Consider the following 18624-nt stretch of genomic DNA (forward strand, 5'->3'; position numbering starts at 1 on the left):
ATCAACACTAGCACGTTGCTTATTTTTTTTTAACATATATTCCTGTACTAGGTGTAGAAATGAAGCAGCTGAGGTATTCTGCCTTCAGTGTCAAGGTCTCTGCACTGTAGTTTGTAGGAATGAAATAGTTCCCTCTCTAGTTTTCCGTGATTTACGTGGCTTCAGCAAGCAGTGAGATCTGTAATCAGCTTTTCTGGTCACTCCTTTCTCAGTGGAACTTCTCAGTCAAATGTTTCTAACAAAGCAGCACCCAAGGATGGGTGGGGATGTCTCTGGATGTGTTTCTGAGGAGGAACTATGTGCTCACAGCCATTTTTATGTGAGTTTTCAGCTTCACTAAACCAGTTTAGAATGGAACAACTTGTGCTCTGTCAAGCCGCATCTTGGGCACGATGTGGGTGATTTCAGAATGTAGCAGGAAGAAAGGCTTCCCCGGAACTCCTTGGTGTCAGGATTTGAGGATGTGATGGTGTGGTGATCGCGTTAGGCTGCGGGAGGAGGACGGGGTGTGGAGTCAGGAATTACGAGGTATTCAAACAGTCACGGGCATATTTTAGGTAAAATCTAAAGGGAAAAAACCCCAACTAACATTCCACTGTATCTTCCTGTGAGTAATACATGTATTCACCTGATAAATAAACATGTTACTTGTTCTCCCCCCTGCCCCGGGAGAGGGGGGAAAAGAAAGCCCTTAGTTCATTTGCCAGCTCACATGACAGTACTTGAGAGCCTTCAGGAAGGGGAAGTGAGTGACAGCAATCCTTTCCTTCAGGCGCATCCGATAATTCATTAATGTAATTTCAGCACTTGGTGTAGCTTTTGAGAAGTGGGAATAGTCAGTCACCTTAATGTGACAAGCTGCTATGTGAGTTGTCATTACAGAATGAAAATTGACAGCAAGCCCATGGAAATCCAGTGACTGCAATATGCTAATAAATACATTTAAATACTTTGTTCTTGTTAGGTTTTGTATGTTAAAGAAAATAATTTCCTGTGTCATTTTGAGGGCTTCAGTAGTGCTATTACAGCTGCCTTTGGCTTACAGATTTCGAGAATTTTCTTTCTTTGAATTGTTTGTCATTCAGTTTTAGCTTACTGTCATTGCTTTTATTCAAAAAACTGAGTGGCTAAATACAGGAATGTGTAAAGGGATATTGACTGCATGGGTGGTAATGGTTTACATGCCTAGTTTTCCCTTCCTATGCCTTATCGTATTTTTGGATAACTGCTATTTAACCAGGGGCTTATACAGCACAAGTCAGAAGGAATTTAAATTATCAAGTTGTGCAAATACTGGCTGTACAAGACTGGCTTGTCATTTATCCTGGCTTGGTCTACAGCAGTAATGGTGTGATTAGAACAGCTAAGTTCTAAGACTGTAAAAGAAGGAAATTTGAAAAATGGAATTATTTTTCTGTGTAGTCCCTGTGTGCAGTAACTATAAAACGTGGATTAGATGTACCCTCAAGGAACTGGAGTAGGGAATATTGCAGTCAGGGGTGTCAAGGCTCAGACACTTGTGGTCTCAGTGCAGTGGTGGGCTGCTGTGGCCACTTCAAGAAGGAGATTGTTAATGGAAATTAATTCAAATGAAGTACAGAGTTGTTGACTTTGCACCTGCTGTTACTTTCTGAGCATATTCCAGTCTTATCTTATGATACTGGGCTTATCCAAGTATCATAAGATAAGACGTATCCAGTCCAGTATCTATGACTGAAGTCTAATCTGTGGATAAGGTTCATTAGCAGAAGTTTACCCTCTGCTTTTAGAAAGGCAGGCTGGTTCAGCTTACTGTGGAGAGCTGTGCACTTCATGTTAATAGAGCTCTGGCAATAGTCTGTGAGATTGTGTGCTGTGTATTTTTTATTTTCCATCTTTCCAGGTGCTAATACTGCTGTAATACAGTTGTAATATCTTTTAGAGATGAATATGTCTTTGAGGACTGGGAATGAGAAAATTGTTCTTCATGGACTGTTCCGTTTAAGACAAGTTTCATGCAAAGTAAGCAGTAAATAAGAGAATTTTTGTTTTAAAAGACAGAATTACCTGTCTGAAGTAGAACTGTTTTTACAAGTCCTGAGCAGCAGAATTCATTAAGTTGGCACTGGATTTTAATAGGTAACTCCCAGGATTATTGTATTTTGCCCTCTTGCTTGGATGATTTTCAAGTTATGTAACTTTAAACTTTTATAACCAGGGTTATAATTCAAAACCTGTTTTCAAGAGAATGTAGGATACTCTTTTTCCCAGTTGAATTCAGATTCCTACCAAAAGTAAATATACCTCTCATCCATTACTGATAGGAGGGTCAGTGGGATATTGGAGGCTTGGATTTTTTCTCTAATAAATGAGTATCTTGCATTTTTTTGCTGTACTAAAAAAAAAAAAGAAAAGGCATTTAATTTTTGTGGTTCAGCTGGAGATGTTTCTTATTAGTTAAGAGTAGGTGTTTAATGGAACCCCTGAGACTGGAGCCTTTTGTTTCCACTCACTAAAACCACGAGTACTGTTTTTAATGATCTTGTAAAGCTGTAAAGAAAAGATGCTATTTTTATAAATCTGGAAGGTGAGACTTAACACCAAAGCTGCAAAATATTTAAGGGTGGGATTTTTTTCTTATGATTGAGGGTTACATGAAAAGTCTCATTCAAAAGGAGTACCTTGCCCTGGGCTATTTCTGGCCGCTGGAACTGCTCTTTTTAGCAGTGCTACAAATTGAATCACCGGCTGCCAGTAGCATTTAAAGCAAATGAGGCTCAATTACATTCTGAGTCAGAAGTACCTGCATTAACCTGCTTTTCAGCAATAGTTGTGTGACCTCTCCTGCTGATACTTAAAAGACTTTAAGCCCTGTGTGAATGGCAATTTAACACCGCTTAAAAGTGATGAGCAGGTTTTTCAGTGCTGAATAGTGTTTGGATTTTTACAACAAAACTATTAGAGGCGTGGAGTAAATCTTGAATAGTACGTTGAGCAGCTGATTTTTTATTTATGCAACTGTTAACAAGGGAGCTGAAACTCTCCGGGCTCGGTGCCATTTCCGCAACAAGCTGCCTCTTGACCTTGGGTGACTCCAGAGCTCTAGTGTAGGCTAGGTTGTGTTATTAAAACACAATTGTGTCATGGAAACAAGCAGAATAGTAATCTGTGAAACTTATGTTCTTTATCTTAATATTCCTGCTATTATTGCCAGCGAAGCTACTACAGGACTCAACAAAGGAGGATATCTGGCTTTGCTGAGTCCTGTAAGCTGGTTTTGTATCGACTGTTGTAGCATTTACATGATGGCTTCCTTATTTGCAGCTGGGCTCTAGGAGCTGTAAGGAAACATGAGAGTTATGGGCTGCTACAGCATTCTTTCATCTTCTCCAGTCAGCACTTTGTTCAGTGCTCTAACCACGAGTGAAAGGATGGGTTTGACTGTATTTGCATGACTTACACCATTGAATGTTGGTTAAACCTAGCTGAGAAGCATTGTTTTTTGAAACATGCATAATTTCGGGGTGGATTTAGTATAAAGGAACAATTCCACAGGTTGTTACTGCTCATGTTCCTTATTCCATTTCACTTACTCTCATCATTCCAAACTGTTAGTCTAGTCGGTCGTCCTTATGTTAGGATTGCTTAATAGCATTTAAATGTCTGGTTAAAATTTGGCCAATGCTTTAGTTAATAAAGAAATACTTAAAAAATCTGTGTTGCCCTGGTTGTGCCCAAATAAGCTGTTTATGAAACTACACCTAAAAACTTGACAGATCTGTCTTGGTGCTAAAAAAGGTTGTTTTGAAGTTTCTTTCACCTCTGCTTCCCTCACTCTTTCCCTTGTGTTTCCAGGACTGCTTGACCATTTAACAGATCTGAAACATCTTTTGGAGGCTGTTAGAGGCTAATGTGGGAAGGAAAGGAATTTGGTTTTGACAGGCTTAGGTCCTTGGCATGGATAATGCAGGGCAGATCTAGAGCTGCCATGGGAGTACTTTCTGAGAAGCAGTTCTGACTTGCCCCACTGTAAGCCAGGCTTGAAACTGCACTGAAAATGCCACATGGGTAAAGTTTCAGTATTTCTTCACTGGTGGTAGAATGCAAACGTGAGTCTGGATGCTTGGGGTCCTCCCAGGGCTAAAATGGCTCACCGATGTTACTAGGTTGTGCTAGGCAGTGTTGTCTGCTGTGTTAATAGAGATCATTTGCTCTTGCTGCAGTGCTTCGTCTCCTCTGGATTGTCACACTTGGAGGTAGTGTCTGTGATTTGCTTTGTTTACAGTTTGGGTGTTTTCACAGAACCCCAGAATGGGTCAGGCTGGAAGGGATCACAGAGGCTCATCTGGTCTCACCTCCCTGCTCCAGCAGGGTCATCCCAGAGCACACGACACAGGATTGTGTTCAGACAGTTCTGGAATATCTCCGGTGAGGGAGACTCCACACCCTCTCTGGTCTCAGCACTGCACAGCAAAGAACTTCTTCCTCATGTCCAGACGGAACTTCCTGGGCATCAGTTCCTGCCCACTGCTTCTTGTCCCATTGCTTGGCGCACTGAGCAGGGCCTGGGCCATCCTCTGCCCCTTCCTGCAGACCCTGACAGACGTGGATGAGGTCCCCTCTCAGTGTGTCTTCTCGAGGCTGAGCAGCCCCAGCTCCCTCAGCCTTTCCTGCACCCAGAGATGCCCCATCCCTTCAGCATCCTCACAGCCTCTGCTGGACCTGCTCCAGGAGCTCTTGTCCCTCCTGTCCTGAGGAGCCCAGAGCTGGCCCCAGCACTGCAGATGGGCCTCACAGGGCTGGACAGAGGGGCAGGATCCCCTCCCTGACCTGCTGCCAGTGCTCTTCCTGATGCACCCCAGGATCCCATTGGCCTCCTTGGCCACAAGGGCACTTGTTTCGCTAATCTTTTAACGATTTTCTTAGTTCTAGACAGGATGAGAGCAACTGGACTTCAGCTGTGATCTGGGAGAGAAAAGAGGAAAACCTACATTATCTTCTATTACAACTCCTCAGGCTGCCTACCTCCACTTCTTGGAAGTGGTTGGTACGACTGCAGTGGTGAGCACAGCAGCATTGTCTTGTTCGCGCTGTTTGCAAACGGACATCTATCTCCAAACCTGATGGGGCCATACATAGTGCAGAAATGATATCACATGGGTGACTGAACAGGGACCTGAAGTAGAGGAGCTGAATTCTTGAAGCTGATATAGTTTAATAATTCTGTCTCAAAATCTTTGAGAATGGTGAAACAGAATTATAACAGAATAATTATAATAGAATCACAATAAGGCTCAGGGATGAAAAACTTTCTTTGTCATTGTGGACTCCTGGTATGATAAAATGTATTGCCACCAAACTAGGTGCTCCATTGCCTTTTGTAAAAACATTGCAGTAGTCTAGAGATTGTTTTGTACTTGACACAGAACAAGATAACCTTCCTTAAGATTGTAATATGTTTTAATTGAACTCATGAATTAAACAGGCAGACAAGCAACTACATCAGTAGTTTTGTTTAAAGTTCATTAGTTTTCGCTGGTCTTGGGTGATTTTCTGTTTTTATTAAAAGATCTATTGATGTTTAAGTGCAGTCTTCCAAAATAAATTGCTTTGAAGGTAAATAGAATAACTGAAGCTTTATTAGAGACTGCTTATGTAAACATTATGAACATGAAGCTCTGACATCTGTTTTTAAAGTGGGGGCAGTGTCTGAGTGACAAGAAAACTACCTCCAAATCAGAGAAATGAAAAAGGAGGAGAAAAAAAATCCCACTATAAAGAAGTTCTGAGACAGAGTTTTCAAATGGGCACTAAAAATTCCTGTTTTATGAGCACTTGTGGAATTCTCTGTAAAACTGGATTTTACATTTACCTTTTATGCTTTCAATAACTCTTTGAAATAGAAGCTTCTTCTTGCCTGTGCTGGGCAGTAGCATTTTTATTCACTTAACGCTACTCTTACAGTATATTCCAGCATTTCCTTACTATTGCACCTGGAATTTTTGACATAGGAAGTTTGGGGGTTTGAAATCTGCCAGATAGTTTGAAAACAAATAAAAACGTGTTTAGGAGAATGCCAAGTGTAATGCAAACTCTTGAACATAAAGGGAAGGAGGCAGGGAGGAAATTCAGACTCTTGCTGGATTCTTGCCTTGTAAATTTATATAATAAATATTTTCAGTAATATTTTGCAATACGCTACAAACCCCTCGAGTTTCTGGATTATATTTTCTTTTCAGAGAGAGTATTTCTTTTACAAAATTTTACTGGGAAGAGGGTGTGTGGGATAAGTGTAAAGGTTGTATTGTAGGTGGAGAGCATTCCCAGACGTTTTCTGACCCATGTGTCCAGCCAGAATGTGACTCTGCCCTCCTCCGTCCCATTGTTTCACGCTGCAGTGCTCATGTTATTGTAGCCGAGTGTCACCAACACCAAGGCAGAATTACAGCTACTGAGTCAGGCGGGGAGAGAAGCTGCTACTGGGGAGTGGGTGGCAAGCAGCACTTTGTACTTCTTTGTTAGGTTGTTTCTTTAATGCTTTCTCTTTCATTGAATTGTGCTGGGTCTTAAATGATTCGTGTCTACAAAACTATAAAGGCATTGCAGTGGCTACAAGATCTTCCCCCCTCCATTTCCTTAGTTTACTGTTCATCTACGAGATGCCTGTAGTAGGCACAGGTAACTGTCATTTATCTCTGCTTGAAAAAGAATGATGCTGGCCTTGGTGGTTTTCATCTTTCATATGGTTTCTCTCTAGCAGATGCCAATCTTACTTATGGCTGTGATGCATCAGATCACTAAAGGGCATACGGAAAATAAGTTTTACTTCAGCAGATGAGGGCTCAGGTGCCTGTTCTGTCCCCTGTGCCTCTGCAGCTGGAGTGTTTGCAGTCCCCAGAACTCTACCCACTTCCCAGTGCTTTCTCTTCCTGAAGTCTACTACTTGGAGTTTTATTTTAGATGAGCTGTTTGTGTGGCTGATTGCTTGCCTTTTTTCAGTTAAAACAAGGTATTGGTTGCGTAATTGCTGTCCACCCACATTTCTGCCTACCTGTGTTTATTAATAAAGATCTATGTTTAGAACTTCAACCGGGGCAACTGCAACCAGTTCAACTGGAATATCTTAGAAAGGAATGAGTAAGGAAGAGTAGTGACTCCTCTAGCTGGCAGCAGTAGGTAATGTGTGTCTGTACCCTTGAACCTGATGACTTTTACAAGTTTGTCCTCTTTATCTTTGCCATGGCATCTTTCAAACATGTATCTACTCTGGGAAAAGCAAATTATTTGGTTGTCTCCTTGACAGCAGAATTGAGAACTCTTGAGGATCTGACCAGTTGAACCAAAGTCTATGTTCTGAAAACTGTTGTAGATATTTGAAGTGCCTTCTGCCTTTCTTCTGTTAATCTGTTTGGTTCTTCCTCAGTTTTTTTAATCCTGATTTAATCAATGTGTTAATGTCATAGTCATTTGCATTGACAAATGCAAGAACTCTTAACTTGAAATGAAAGGAACATGTTGTAGAGATGCTTGTCTGCTGTTAACTCCCTGGATTTAATCATCTGTGGGCTTGGCAGTCATTACTGGTAGAAAAAATGTTCTCGGTGATAGATCATGAAACCGTTCACTAGTAAGTGTTGGTTGTTCCCCTTTCTTTTAAATAAGCTGTAAGGGGTGTATAATATCAACCAGAAATTATGAAGTAAGTCCTGTATCTTCCCTGAAAATTTACTATTTGATCCACATGCAAGTTTTATATTCTGGAGGGTATGAGCAGGAAGTTTAACCTTCCTCTACACATGCATGTGTAGAGGAATGTATGTGTGTATTTTAGTTGATGTATATCTTTTAATGTTCATGACCCTAGGGGTGCAAGACTAGTGACTGAATGATGGGTGAGAATAAGAGATCAAGAAAATTATATATTTGGGTTCAAAAATTTTATATGAGGTTTCATTCCATGTTTTTCCTGCGAAACACTGGATAAATAACTATTCAACAGTTTTCTGTTCTGCAGTAAGACGTGAGCTCTTGCCTCATGGGGTGTTGTGCAGCTTAAGCGATTGTAAATTGCTTTTAGAGCCTCTGCTGGGGAAGTACTGTGGTACAGTTGTGATGATGTTAGTTTGGTTTTTTTGTTTTCCTCGTGTTGTTACAAGGCAGGAATTTTCAAATAAGGAATAACGTCTTGGCCTTAACTGGCCCCATTTTCATAACATACTTCACAGACTACCAAGTAAGACTTTTGCATGAAATTACATAAACTTCCTTTGTTTTTTTGCAGTCAAAATAAAAATTAGTGAGAAGAAAAGCAAGTAGATCTTGAATCTGATTTAACTTCAGTGAGTTTGGGACAGAATTTCGATGGTGTTCACGATTTTAGCTTCGCTTTTCTGTCTCTTTAATAAAAGAGGGAAAAAAAGAGATTTATTGTACAGCCACTGCAGCCCACTGGTGTTTCTGTAGCTTTGAGAGAAGGGTGGGAACATGTGTTACACACAGATTTGCAGGTTTTGGTGCTGGGTGGGAAGGTGTTTTGTTGGAGCTCTGCTCTGGGAGGTGTTGGGTGTGCTGGGAGCAGGGCAGGCATGCGCTGAGCAGGAATGAGGAAGTGAAGCACTTGCTGCCACTCGAGGGTGTGCACAGAAGTTTCAGAGAGCAAACAGGAGGGGGGAAAACCTCAATCTGTCGGAACTACTCTTCTGGGCTTATCGTATGTGTTGTTCATGGAGCTTCCCAGGCAGAGGTAAGAAGCTTTTTTTATTCCACCTACTCTTCTCTGATCAGGCCTGGACTTCCCCTCTCTCTTTAGTTTTATTTCAGAGGTTTTTTCTGTGGAACTAGATATGGAAAACGTAGTTAATGTGATTTATTCTTTTCTGTGAACTGTGAAGTTGGCAGTACAAGGTGTTTGTATAACAACCCATTACTTTTGGCTGGTCAGGGTTTCCCATGGGTTGTCAGGTCAGTTTTTCCCTAAAATTAAATTCAGGACTTTTTAAAGTCAGGGGAAAGAAGAAAGATACTTTAGTGTCCTCAGTAATGCTGTTGATTACAACGAGCACATTGGAGTAGAACATAAAAAGGTTCTTTAAAATTGGTAAAAATCTGTCTGTTTGGCACCAGGCAAGTATGGAGGGGTTCAGTTGGTGGCTAGAACTAGTGGGGATCTCTGGTGATCCTTATGAGTTAGGAATTGTTTTACTGTTGTCTGTTAATTTAATTTAGACTGTTGATTTCTTTTTAATCTCAAAGTGTCAGAGGGGTTTTGAAATAGTTAATGTGTCACAGAACCAGTCTCACAGGAGAGAGAACTGCGTGTGGTTACTTCTCAGAAATGTGCAAGTTCTTACTAAGGAGTAAGAGTCTTTAAAAGAATTAATGAAACGATGTTTTCTTTATTAGATTAAATAATAGATTAGCCAAGAGCTGTATTTGCGTGAGCAGATCGGTTGAGAAGCCTGAGGTTTTTTTGGCAGTGAGGAGCTGCTGTAGTGTTAAGCTTAGCACTAAATAGGCTTTACTTGTGTTCACTGGTAACTGCAACAGGAAGCTCTGCTCGGTTTAGTTCTGAGTAAGACTCAGCAAAAATGAAACGACTTCAGGACTAAAAGAACAGCAGACAATTAAAACGATTATTCCAACTTTTGGTCAAGAAGGCGATGACACTGCTTGGGGAAGAAAAGCTGAACGAAATGGTGTGGGGAATAAGTAAAAACCAGGAGCAGGTAATGCTCGTTTCCTCTGAAAGGGCAAAAACTGAGCCGACGGTGCCCCTGAGGTGCTGAGTCATCTGCTTCAACTGTGCCATGACTTGCTGGGGAGAGCAGGGAGGACTCAGCGCTGCCAGGGCAGCACAGGCTGGGGCTGTGCCGGTGCACGCTGCGCCCCAGGCCTGTGTTTGGGAGAGAACCCGAGCCCGGGCAGTGCTGGGACCTGCCCCGAGGGACTCCCTCGGACAGCGCAACTTCAAGGGACGGGGATTTTAACTGGGAGCGCAGGAGTTTTCCTGTGTGTCTTCCTGTGCAAAACTTGATGACAGTGGATGTTGGTACAAAGTGTTCTGCATTTTGCAAACAACGTTTTGTCGAGAGTTGAATCTGCGAAGCTCCCCGGCGACATGTGGAAGGCTCTGGTGGCCACAGGCATAACACAGCGTGGACAGGAAGCTGCATTCCCCCTCTGCATTGTAGAGTAAGGAGCGAGATGAAGTGTTGGGAAGTTGTCCTGGTGGTTTATGGAACGATCCTGCCTTTCTCTGAAGCACTGGCAGGGTCCCAGAGGAGACGGGTCACTGATCTGATTACAGCATGACATTTCCATCCTTGGCTGAAGGATGGAATTTCAAGGATTTTTGGGGGTCTGGGAGACCCAGGAAAGAGCAGGAATTTTTCCAGGTGATTCTGGCTGTGGATAAAACAGCTTATGCAGGGCTAAGCTGGAGGACAAGACTTGCATACCGGTATTTTATATTTTCATGCTCAGAAATAACAAAATCAGTCTAGTTTAGTGTGGTATTTTTTGTCTTGGAGTATCTTCATGCTTAATTACACCTTTTTGTCTTCCAGTTTATGTACTGTGATGTGCCTTTTTAGTTTTTTGTTTTCTTGAGTTTTGACATATCTTTATTTTCTTCAATCACTAACGAAGTGTATGTAGATATGTCTTTAAGGCATTAGAAGGTATCAGGTGTGAAATAGTTGAGTTGGGTTAAAAACGTAGTATTATGGAAGTGGGGGCTTATTTAAATGGTTATGTCTTTTATAAATGTTTACATTCTTTGCATTTTTCTCACCTCTGGCATAATGCTGGAAAGAAGCATTTTTAAAAACAAGCAAACTGCACCATGAAAGTGAATATGCTTCTCCTGCCTTATCTGTTCTCCTTCTGTGGTGATGTTTTAATAGGTGACTGTGGTAATGAAACTGTCTTGTTTCCACTGTTTGATTGCCATCTCTAATGTCTCCTGCTTAAAGAAGCTCTTTAAAGTTAGAGACTACTTTTTCCCCAGTTATTTCCAAGGTCATAGCAAGTCCTAAACCTTGTGACAAGGCACACACCTTTGCCAGCTTCGTTTCTGAATGTGTCTACCCCATCTGGATGCTTTGTGCCTGAGAGAATTTTATGTTGTATCTCAGCACTTGGCTCTGCTTCCTTGTGTGAAGGTTGAGGATCCAGCAGGAAAACGGGACCATATATGTGGAAAGCTGTGGCAGCAGCAGCAGGACTTGGTTTGGTGCCAGCCTGTATTGTCTGCGACTCGTCAATCCTCGGTCCCTGCGATACCATTCCTGTCTTCTGTGGGACCGGAGGAATTCCACAGTTCTGTGCTGATCTGATTTATTAGCAGTGCAGGGTTTGTTGCTCCAACAGCTATTCTTTTCTCCTGTGGGGAAGAGGTTGGCTGTATCCTGCCAGTTAGCCATCTGTTCCAGCAGCCAGGCTGTGCTGGAGTAGATGACTTCCTGAGGCTTCTCCCAGCCCTGTATTCTGTTCTCAGTGCTGTCTGTGGCCTTCCTTTGCCATGGAGGCACCCAGACACATCCACAGGCACTGTGGAGTCTCTGACAGTTCTGATTATGTATAAGCTTTGCTTCCCTTGTTTCCCCCAGCCTTTTGAGACCTGCCTTGAAGTGGGATCATGGATGCCACTAATTACTCCCTCCTTTCCTAGACTCCCCAAACTTCTCTTTCAACTTGATTTTGTAAATAAATATGACCTATTTCATTTTACCAGAGCTACAGGTAGGAACAGCATGTTTCTGTTTACTGGGGTTTTTAAATGAGTTAACTCATATTAAGGTTGCGTTTAACTCCTTTGTTCCAGTTCAGAGCCTGGGATGGTGGAGTCTCCATGTCCATGTCCACATTTTATTCTTGATGGTACATTTTATTCTTCATGTCCACATTTTATTCTTCATATTAGCTGCTGGTTTTAAATCTCCTCAATTAGCAAGAAACTGTTCTTAATGCTTGGGTTAATAATCTGTGTTTCACATAGGCTGTTCAGTTTGTTTCTGAATTGCAGATGAGTCTGGGAAATTGTTGGTAGATATTTTAATAGCAGTGTGGCCTAAAGGAAACAATGTGATTCAGCTCTCAGATTTTGAACCTCCGATGGCATTTCATAACACTAGATTTATCAAACTGTGTTCTGCTCTCTGCAGAAGGACTTCTGTGGAGTTTCCAACTAATTTCTCTTGCAGATTTGGTTTACAAAGAGTAATTCTGGCTGGAATACTTGATACCAAAGTTTACTTAAAACATAAAGAAGCAAGGGAAAGCTTGGAAATAAATTTCCTGGATGTTTTAGTAAGTTAGTTCAGTGAAGTAACTTAAAAGTATGAAAGATTTCACTTGGGTTATGGTGTTACAAGTAATGGAAATGATCTGCCTGTCTGCTGACAAGATGAAAAAAATGAGTGCTTTGCTATTAAAGAGGTGATTTGGAGGGGGAACCCTGAACAACCTTGACATATTCTGGTTGTGCAGTGGTGGTGGTAGGGTTAACCACATGCAGAGCCTCTTCCTCTGCCTGGATAATATTGATTTCTTATTGATCCCTTTCGGGCTGGGCACCAGGGCTGGTGGGGTTGTACGTTGTCTTTTGAAGAGACAAGTGATTTTTTTTTTTTCATAGAATCATGAAGTACCCTGAGCTGGAAGGGACACACATGGATCATCCGAGTCCAACTCCTTTTCATTAGCTTTAAAACTAAGCTTTAATGTTTGATGAAACGTGGCTAAAAGCTTAACTAGTAACTCTTCATTGTTTACCTTGGCAAAATGATGTTAATGGTGAACAACATTGCACTACATTCTTGAAAAAATGCCTGAGGCTTTTCAGTCTCTGTTTTAGCATTAGATTTATTTTTTTTTTGGTGCTGTTTTAAAATGCTTTGATTTTGAATTGCGCAACTCTTAATTTGAAGTTTCTCTCTTTGCCTTTAGAATTGAGATTTTAATTTAAATTGTGAGGTTGTTTTTTAAGCTGAGATTTGATGACAGGTTGCTGTTTTGCTTATGTGAGAACTTTGTATCAGAACAGATACTAACAAGCAAGTGCACACTTATGGGTTTGAAACTGAAGCCAGTGGCATGTGGGAAAGAGAAACTACCACATCTGGGTGGTTGGGCTGGGGTTTTTGTTGGTGTTTAGCTGCTAGATATAGAAAAATTGGTTGTAAATCACTGACCTGCCCTCTCTTTTTTTTTTTTTCCAACTCCACTCGTGATAGAAAGTAAACCAGACATCAGAAATTATTTTATTACCAGTTTTCTTTCTGATAATGATTGTTTTCATCCATCTGTTCTTTTATTTCTCCTCACATGAGTTCTGCTGGGGTTTTTTTTGTCCCAAAGGGATGTCTTTTCTTCGGTTGCCTCATAATTAGTAACACTTGATCCTCTTAGCATTTTGATTTGAAAGTGCCAAGTGATAAAGACCTCCTAGGTTCTCCTCTATTGTAGTTTGTGTGATTTCTCAATACATTAAAGATGTTGCTTTCTTTGTCAATATAATCTCTAGATAGGCAGGGAATGATGTACATTGGGGTCAGAAAAGGGGCCTTGAGACATTCTAGAAATGTTCTTCTCTCTGGAGGCTGGGACAGCTCCCACCTTTCCAGAGTCATTGTGTGCCAATCCGGAGCCCACTGGACTCTGAAGAAAGCTTGCTTGTGATAAAAGCTTTGTCTAAGCAAAATTATTTAAAGCTCATAATGAATACCATGAAAAAAATTAGTTTGGTGGAATAAGCACACCAGCCCTTCCAACAGGGTCCTTTTTTATTCAGATCTTATTGATGTTAATTGGCTCGTTTATGAAGAAAAAAAGAGAACATAAAACTGTAAAGCTAATTAGCCTTATAACTTCAATGAGATAGTTATCTGTTGCCTATTTTTTTTAAGCTGTATAACAGCAGAAATGGTTTAAAGTGGCTTTTCCAGTGCCAGAGACTAGCTGGAATTAAAGCAGGTCATGACTCAGTCCTGTATTTAGTGTCAGAACTGCACTCCCTACCTCACATTCCCAGTTCAGCTGTACCTCGACAAGTGCTATTTACTGAGCACAAAGGGTCTCCCGTGCCTGTTCCAGTACAGAATGCTCACTGTGTCTTTCTGCTTCCTTCTAGGTTATGTTTCACACTATGTGCTGACTGTCTGTACTTACAGAAGATATTTAAAAACAAACAGACTTTTTTTTCCCAAGATTTTGATTCCAGTGGAATCTGTGCTTTAGATTTTTGTCTTGTTGATTAACTCCTGAAGCAATGCCTGTACAAGCTCCACAATGGACGGATTTTCTCTCCTGCCCAATTTGCACACAGACATTCGACGAAACCATCCGGAAGCCCATCAGCTTGGGTTGCGGCCACACCGTCTGCAAGATGTGCCTCAACAAGCTCCACCGTAAGGCATGTCCCTTCGACCAGACCACTATCAACACAGACATTGAACTCCTCCCTGTGAACTCGGCCCTGCTGCAGCTAGTGGGTGCTCAGGTAACAGTGCTTTGCTTTTCTTCAAAATCTGGGGTTGCGTTATTTTCCTTCTTTCTTTTAGGAGGATAAGTTGTGACTCATGTTAATGGTGTGTGGAGTACTCATCTGCCTTTATTGTAAATGTCTACAAAAAGTTGCAGAGGTACCTGGAACAATAGTTTAGATCTTGATTCTACTGGTTGCTGACTGTGATTTTTGTTACATCTAATTCAGTGTAACCGTGGGCTGTCGCCAGAATGGATTTGTTCTGTTCCCTTCCTTCTTCCCTGACTCTTACCTAGCCATGCTCTACTGAAAGGATGAGCTCGATCAGTGAGCTTATTTAGTGGGAAGCCATTCTTCTGTTGTAGATTATGTCCTTTCCTACAAGACCTGTGGCCAACTGTCCCAAAAGCAGGTCAGAAGTGTAAGGGAAGTGGAACAGACCCCTCTGGTAGCAGCCTTTACGCAGCCTTATGTTTAATTTGAAACTGTGCACTGGAAATGCAACTTCCTGAGCTGACATGTCGCTCTAAATCCATGTGGGTGGATGGGGGCAGCCTGCCCAAGCCTCCCGTTTTTGCTGGAACAGGTACCGGTGAGGTCAGCTGAAGGGGTGATCTGATGGGGACGAGTGTCCCTGGTGCAGATGACTGCCTCAGGAGAGGGGCAGGGGTGTGTGGAAAGCAGGATCACCCTGTTCAGCTCAGACCTAGATTGGCATAAACTTATCATGCTTAGATCACTAGTGGTGACTAGTGGTCACTTCCTGTGACCCACACCTCCCAAAGCTGGGCGGGATTGTGGACCTGGAAGAGGAGGGGCAATCATGTCTAACCTAGGGGTGAGGAGTGAAAATGTAAATGGGGACAGTTACCATACAGGGGTGGTTGTTTTGGTTTGTTCTGCTTCCATGTCTGGGCTCAGCAGAGTTGAAATCAGCAGGAAATTCAGTGAGATCCATAGTTCAGGGAAAAGGAAAGAATTTTGTGGAGGAGCTGTAAAAGATGTGGAGGAGAGAAAGATACTCTTATGTTGCTTTTTGTTAGGTACTGGGACCTAGAGATCCAGCCATGCTTTTGCCACTTCTAAGTTCATCAAGTAATATGGGTAATTTGGTGTTATTTTTCTGTGGTGTGTGGCATAGAAGTTATTCTACAAGTTTAAAATGCAGGGATGTTTCTGGCTGTGCTGAGTGACTCATCCTGCTCTGCAGGAGAAGGCACTGAGACTGTGCACTCCCATTTCTGTGATATGCCACAATCTTTGAAGAGCTTCCAAGCACTGAGATCTGTGGGTGATGCCATAAGTAAATATTGTAATTCTCTTTCTCCCTTACATCTCCTTCCTTCCTCTTTGGAGTTTCTAGAATAGTTCCAGCTGTACCCAAATGTCCACACTTGTGATAAATGTCTTGCATTTTTTCGGTTGGTTTGTGTGCATTTGTTAAGCTTTGTGAGAAGCTACGTGTTAAACTTGATCTTTGCCTGAATTACAATTTCCATAAAAACAAGATCCTCTGGAATGAAATGGAAAACCACCCTGCCTCTGTATGGGTAACTGAGAATTTTATTCTGGTTTTGCCAGTTAGCCAGCCAGAGTTTCTCATCCATATGTGTGAGGTATGAAGAAGGAAGACAGGCTTTATAGTGTTGTTTGTCTTGAGACTCTGGGTCCTGGCTTTGAACTAATGACAGCATTTCGTGCTCCTTTTTACATCTTAGAATTTCACGTGATCAAGATTCACAGGACCTTGTTGTCTGATGACCTTCAAGCTGCAAATGCCACCAAAAGAGACAGTATTCCCACGCCCCTCATTTGCCACTCACTGCTGCATGTTTGCTGCTCCCAGCAATTCTGGTACCTAAACGATAATCACGGATCTTAGCTGGATGTTTGTTACTGAGAAACTTTCCCCTTAAGAGAAGTTTGTACCACCTTCCCAGCCAGCTCCTAATTTCAACATGTGAATGAAATCAGTGTTCAGTACAACTCACCCTCCTTTCTCTTCCCTGCCCCTTCCTGGCAGCTCTTGGAGTGTTTACCAGACTATGGAGTACTAGAAAATAAGTACACTATTTCACTGGGGAGGACAGGGAAACAGTTACTATTTCCCACTAGCCTCTCTAAGGCCATTTTTTAAATCTTCTTAGAGAAAAGGGCTTGATTAAGGACAAATTAAAAAAAAAAAAAAGTACTTTAGAGAAACTAGTGATTTTGAACTGTGTCCTGTTAGAGAACGTGGGTTCTCTTTGGTACATATCAACAAAAATGGTCTGTGAGCAGCAATCCAGCTTTCAAAGCATGAGTGGTATCGACTGCAGTTGAAACCAAGCCCATTTTTCTTGTTCCGCTTCATGATTTAGTTTCAGGAGGGTCTGTGTGTCATTAGTGTCCCTTAATCTCCAACAAACACCTGGACACCTTAAGCTGAGTCCATGGAGACGAGTAATACCTTATTTTTAAACTATAAATTACAAAAAAACAGGTTTCATTTTAGAAGGAAATTCAGTACAGCACAATTAAAGCTTTTGTCTGTGAGGGGGAAGAACAGTTTGTTCTTTTCCCTTTGGGGAGACTTCTGAGAAGTTCACACTTTTATATGTGTTAAGTGCTTTTTTGCTGGAGGCAGAGGAGGAGACCAGACTGTTTGAAGAAACAAATCTATTCTACTGTGACTGGCAGCAGTTATGGGATTCCAGGGCAAGTCACTTTGGCACAGTGGGTGAAATAAGCAGGGCTGTACTGAAATAAGAGGGAAAACGTACTAAACTTGTCACACAGTTGCCTGGGGAAGCAGTAACCTATTTCTCTGACAATAGCATTCTCTCTCTGGGTTGGTTTGCCACTTTAATGGTAAGAAGAGTTGTTTTCTTACTTGAATTACAGACTCTTTCTCAGTTTTCCCTCTCCCCACCCCCTTCCAGAAATGAAACCTGTTGCCCAGGTTATAGCCACCCTTGATGTGAAAATTAACTGTTAGAGGGACTCAAGTTTCTGCCTGCTCCCCTATCTATAGCGTGTTACAGGTCAACAGTGCTTACAGGGGCTGGGAGGCAGTGGTCATGGAATCATCAATTGATTTGGGTTGGAAGGGACCTGGAAGCTCATCTCATTCCACCCCCTGCTGTGGACAGGGACACCTTCCACTAGAGCAGGTTGCTCCAAGTCCCATCCAACCTGGCCTTGGACAGTAGAGGAATGGGAGATTCCACAGCCCCTCTGGTTGGGTAATTCAGCCCACCAGATTAGATGAGTTCAGCGGATGAGGGAGCAGAAGGGATTGTAAGGGGAAGATGAGAATTATTATTCCTGGGAGGGCTGGAAATAGCTGAGCCCTAAGCAGAGCTAAGCATATTGTGAGGGAAGGGAGGCACAATGGCTTGGGCACAAACCAGTAAGGCACTCCTGGGATACCTTGCTTCTTACACTTCTTGGGTAAAGAAATCCCTTAAGCCTATTTCTGTGGGAATGGCATTTAGAATTTTAGCTATTCCAGCATCCACACGTTACTCACTACGTGCAACTATTTTAAGCATTCACCTGGCCCGTGTTTTGAAGGTGCATAATCATGGATCTGTCATCTAAGCTCTTCCCTCGTGCTTTATTAACCCGTGAAGCAGCAGCGTACACATTCCAAACAGGTGACATAGGGTGGTAGTAATGCCTGTGGTGCTTTAATGTCTTTCATAGTCTCCTCTTGGAAACGACAGATACATTGGGCAATGGAATCATGTACATGATGAGAGAATGGGTGGAGTGATCTTAACTCACAGCCCTTTCAAAAGGGGAAGATTGCAATTGCAGAGCTGTTAGAGGCTTGTTTGGTCATTTTTTATTGTAACTTCTGGTGAAATGAAGTGCCACAGAAGAGGAATTATCTGTGAAGAAGTTGTCCCTAATGTAAACCTTTGAGGAACTGAAGACACTGGGCTTTTGTTTGGGTTTTTGTTTGGGTTTTTTGGGGGGGCAGGAAGCAAATCTTCCATTCATAGGGAGGAGGGAGAAAGAGTTTTCAAACCAGACAAAAAGGGGTTTAGTCTGTTTAACATGTTCTTGTCCTGTGCAATTAGATGTCTAATGGTAATTAGTGACAACTCAAGCTGACATCCTTCATCAAATTACAGTTAAATCACCAATTCCAAATCACTACCTGCTATGAGGCG

General features: G+C 42.0%; 1 protein-coding gene across 1 annotated transcript in view; it reads left to right on the forward strand.

Annotated features, from left to right (window-relative positions):
- RC3H1 (ring finger and CCCH-type domains 1) overlaps positions 1–18624 on the forward strand; it is a 55188-nt gene that overhangs the window by 7761 nt on the left and 28803 nt on the right. The window contains 1 exon segment of the mRNA XM_027665333.1: positions 14111–14479. Coding sequence (XP_027521134.1) covers positions 14249–14479 — 231 coding nt within the window. The 5' untranslated portion in view covers positions 14111–14248.

The sequence above is a fragment of the Corapipo altera genome, unplaced genomic scaffold (assembly GCF_003945725.1).
Source record: "Corapipo altera isolate COAL_440 unplaced genomic scaffold, ASM394572v1 316, whole genome shotgun sequence".
In the NCBI taxonomy this organism is placed as follows: Eukaryota; Metazoa; Chordata; class Aves; order Passeriformes; family Pipridae; genus Corapipo; species Corapipo altera.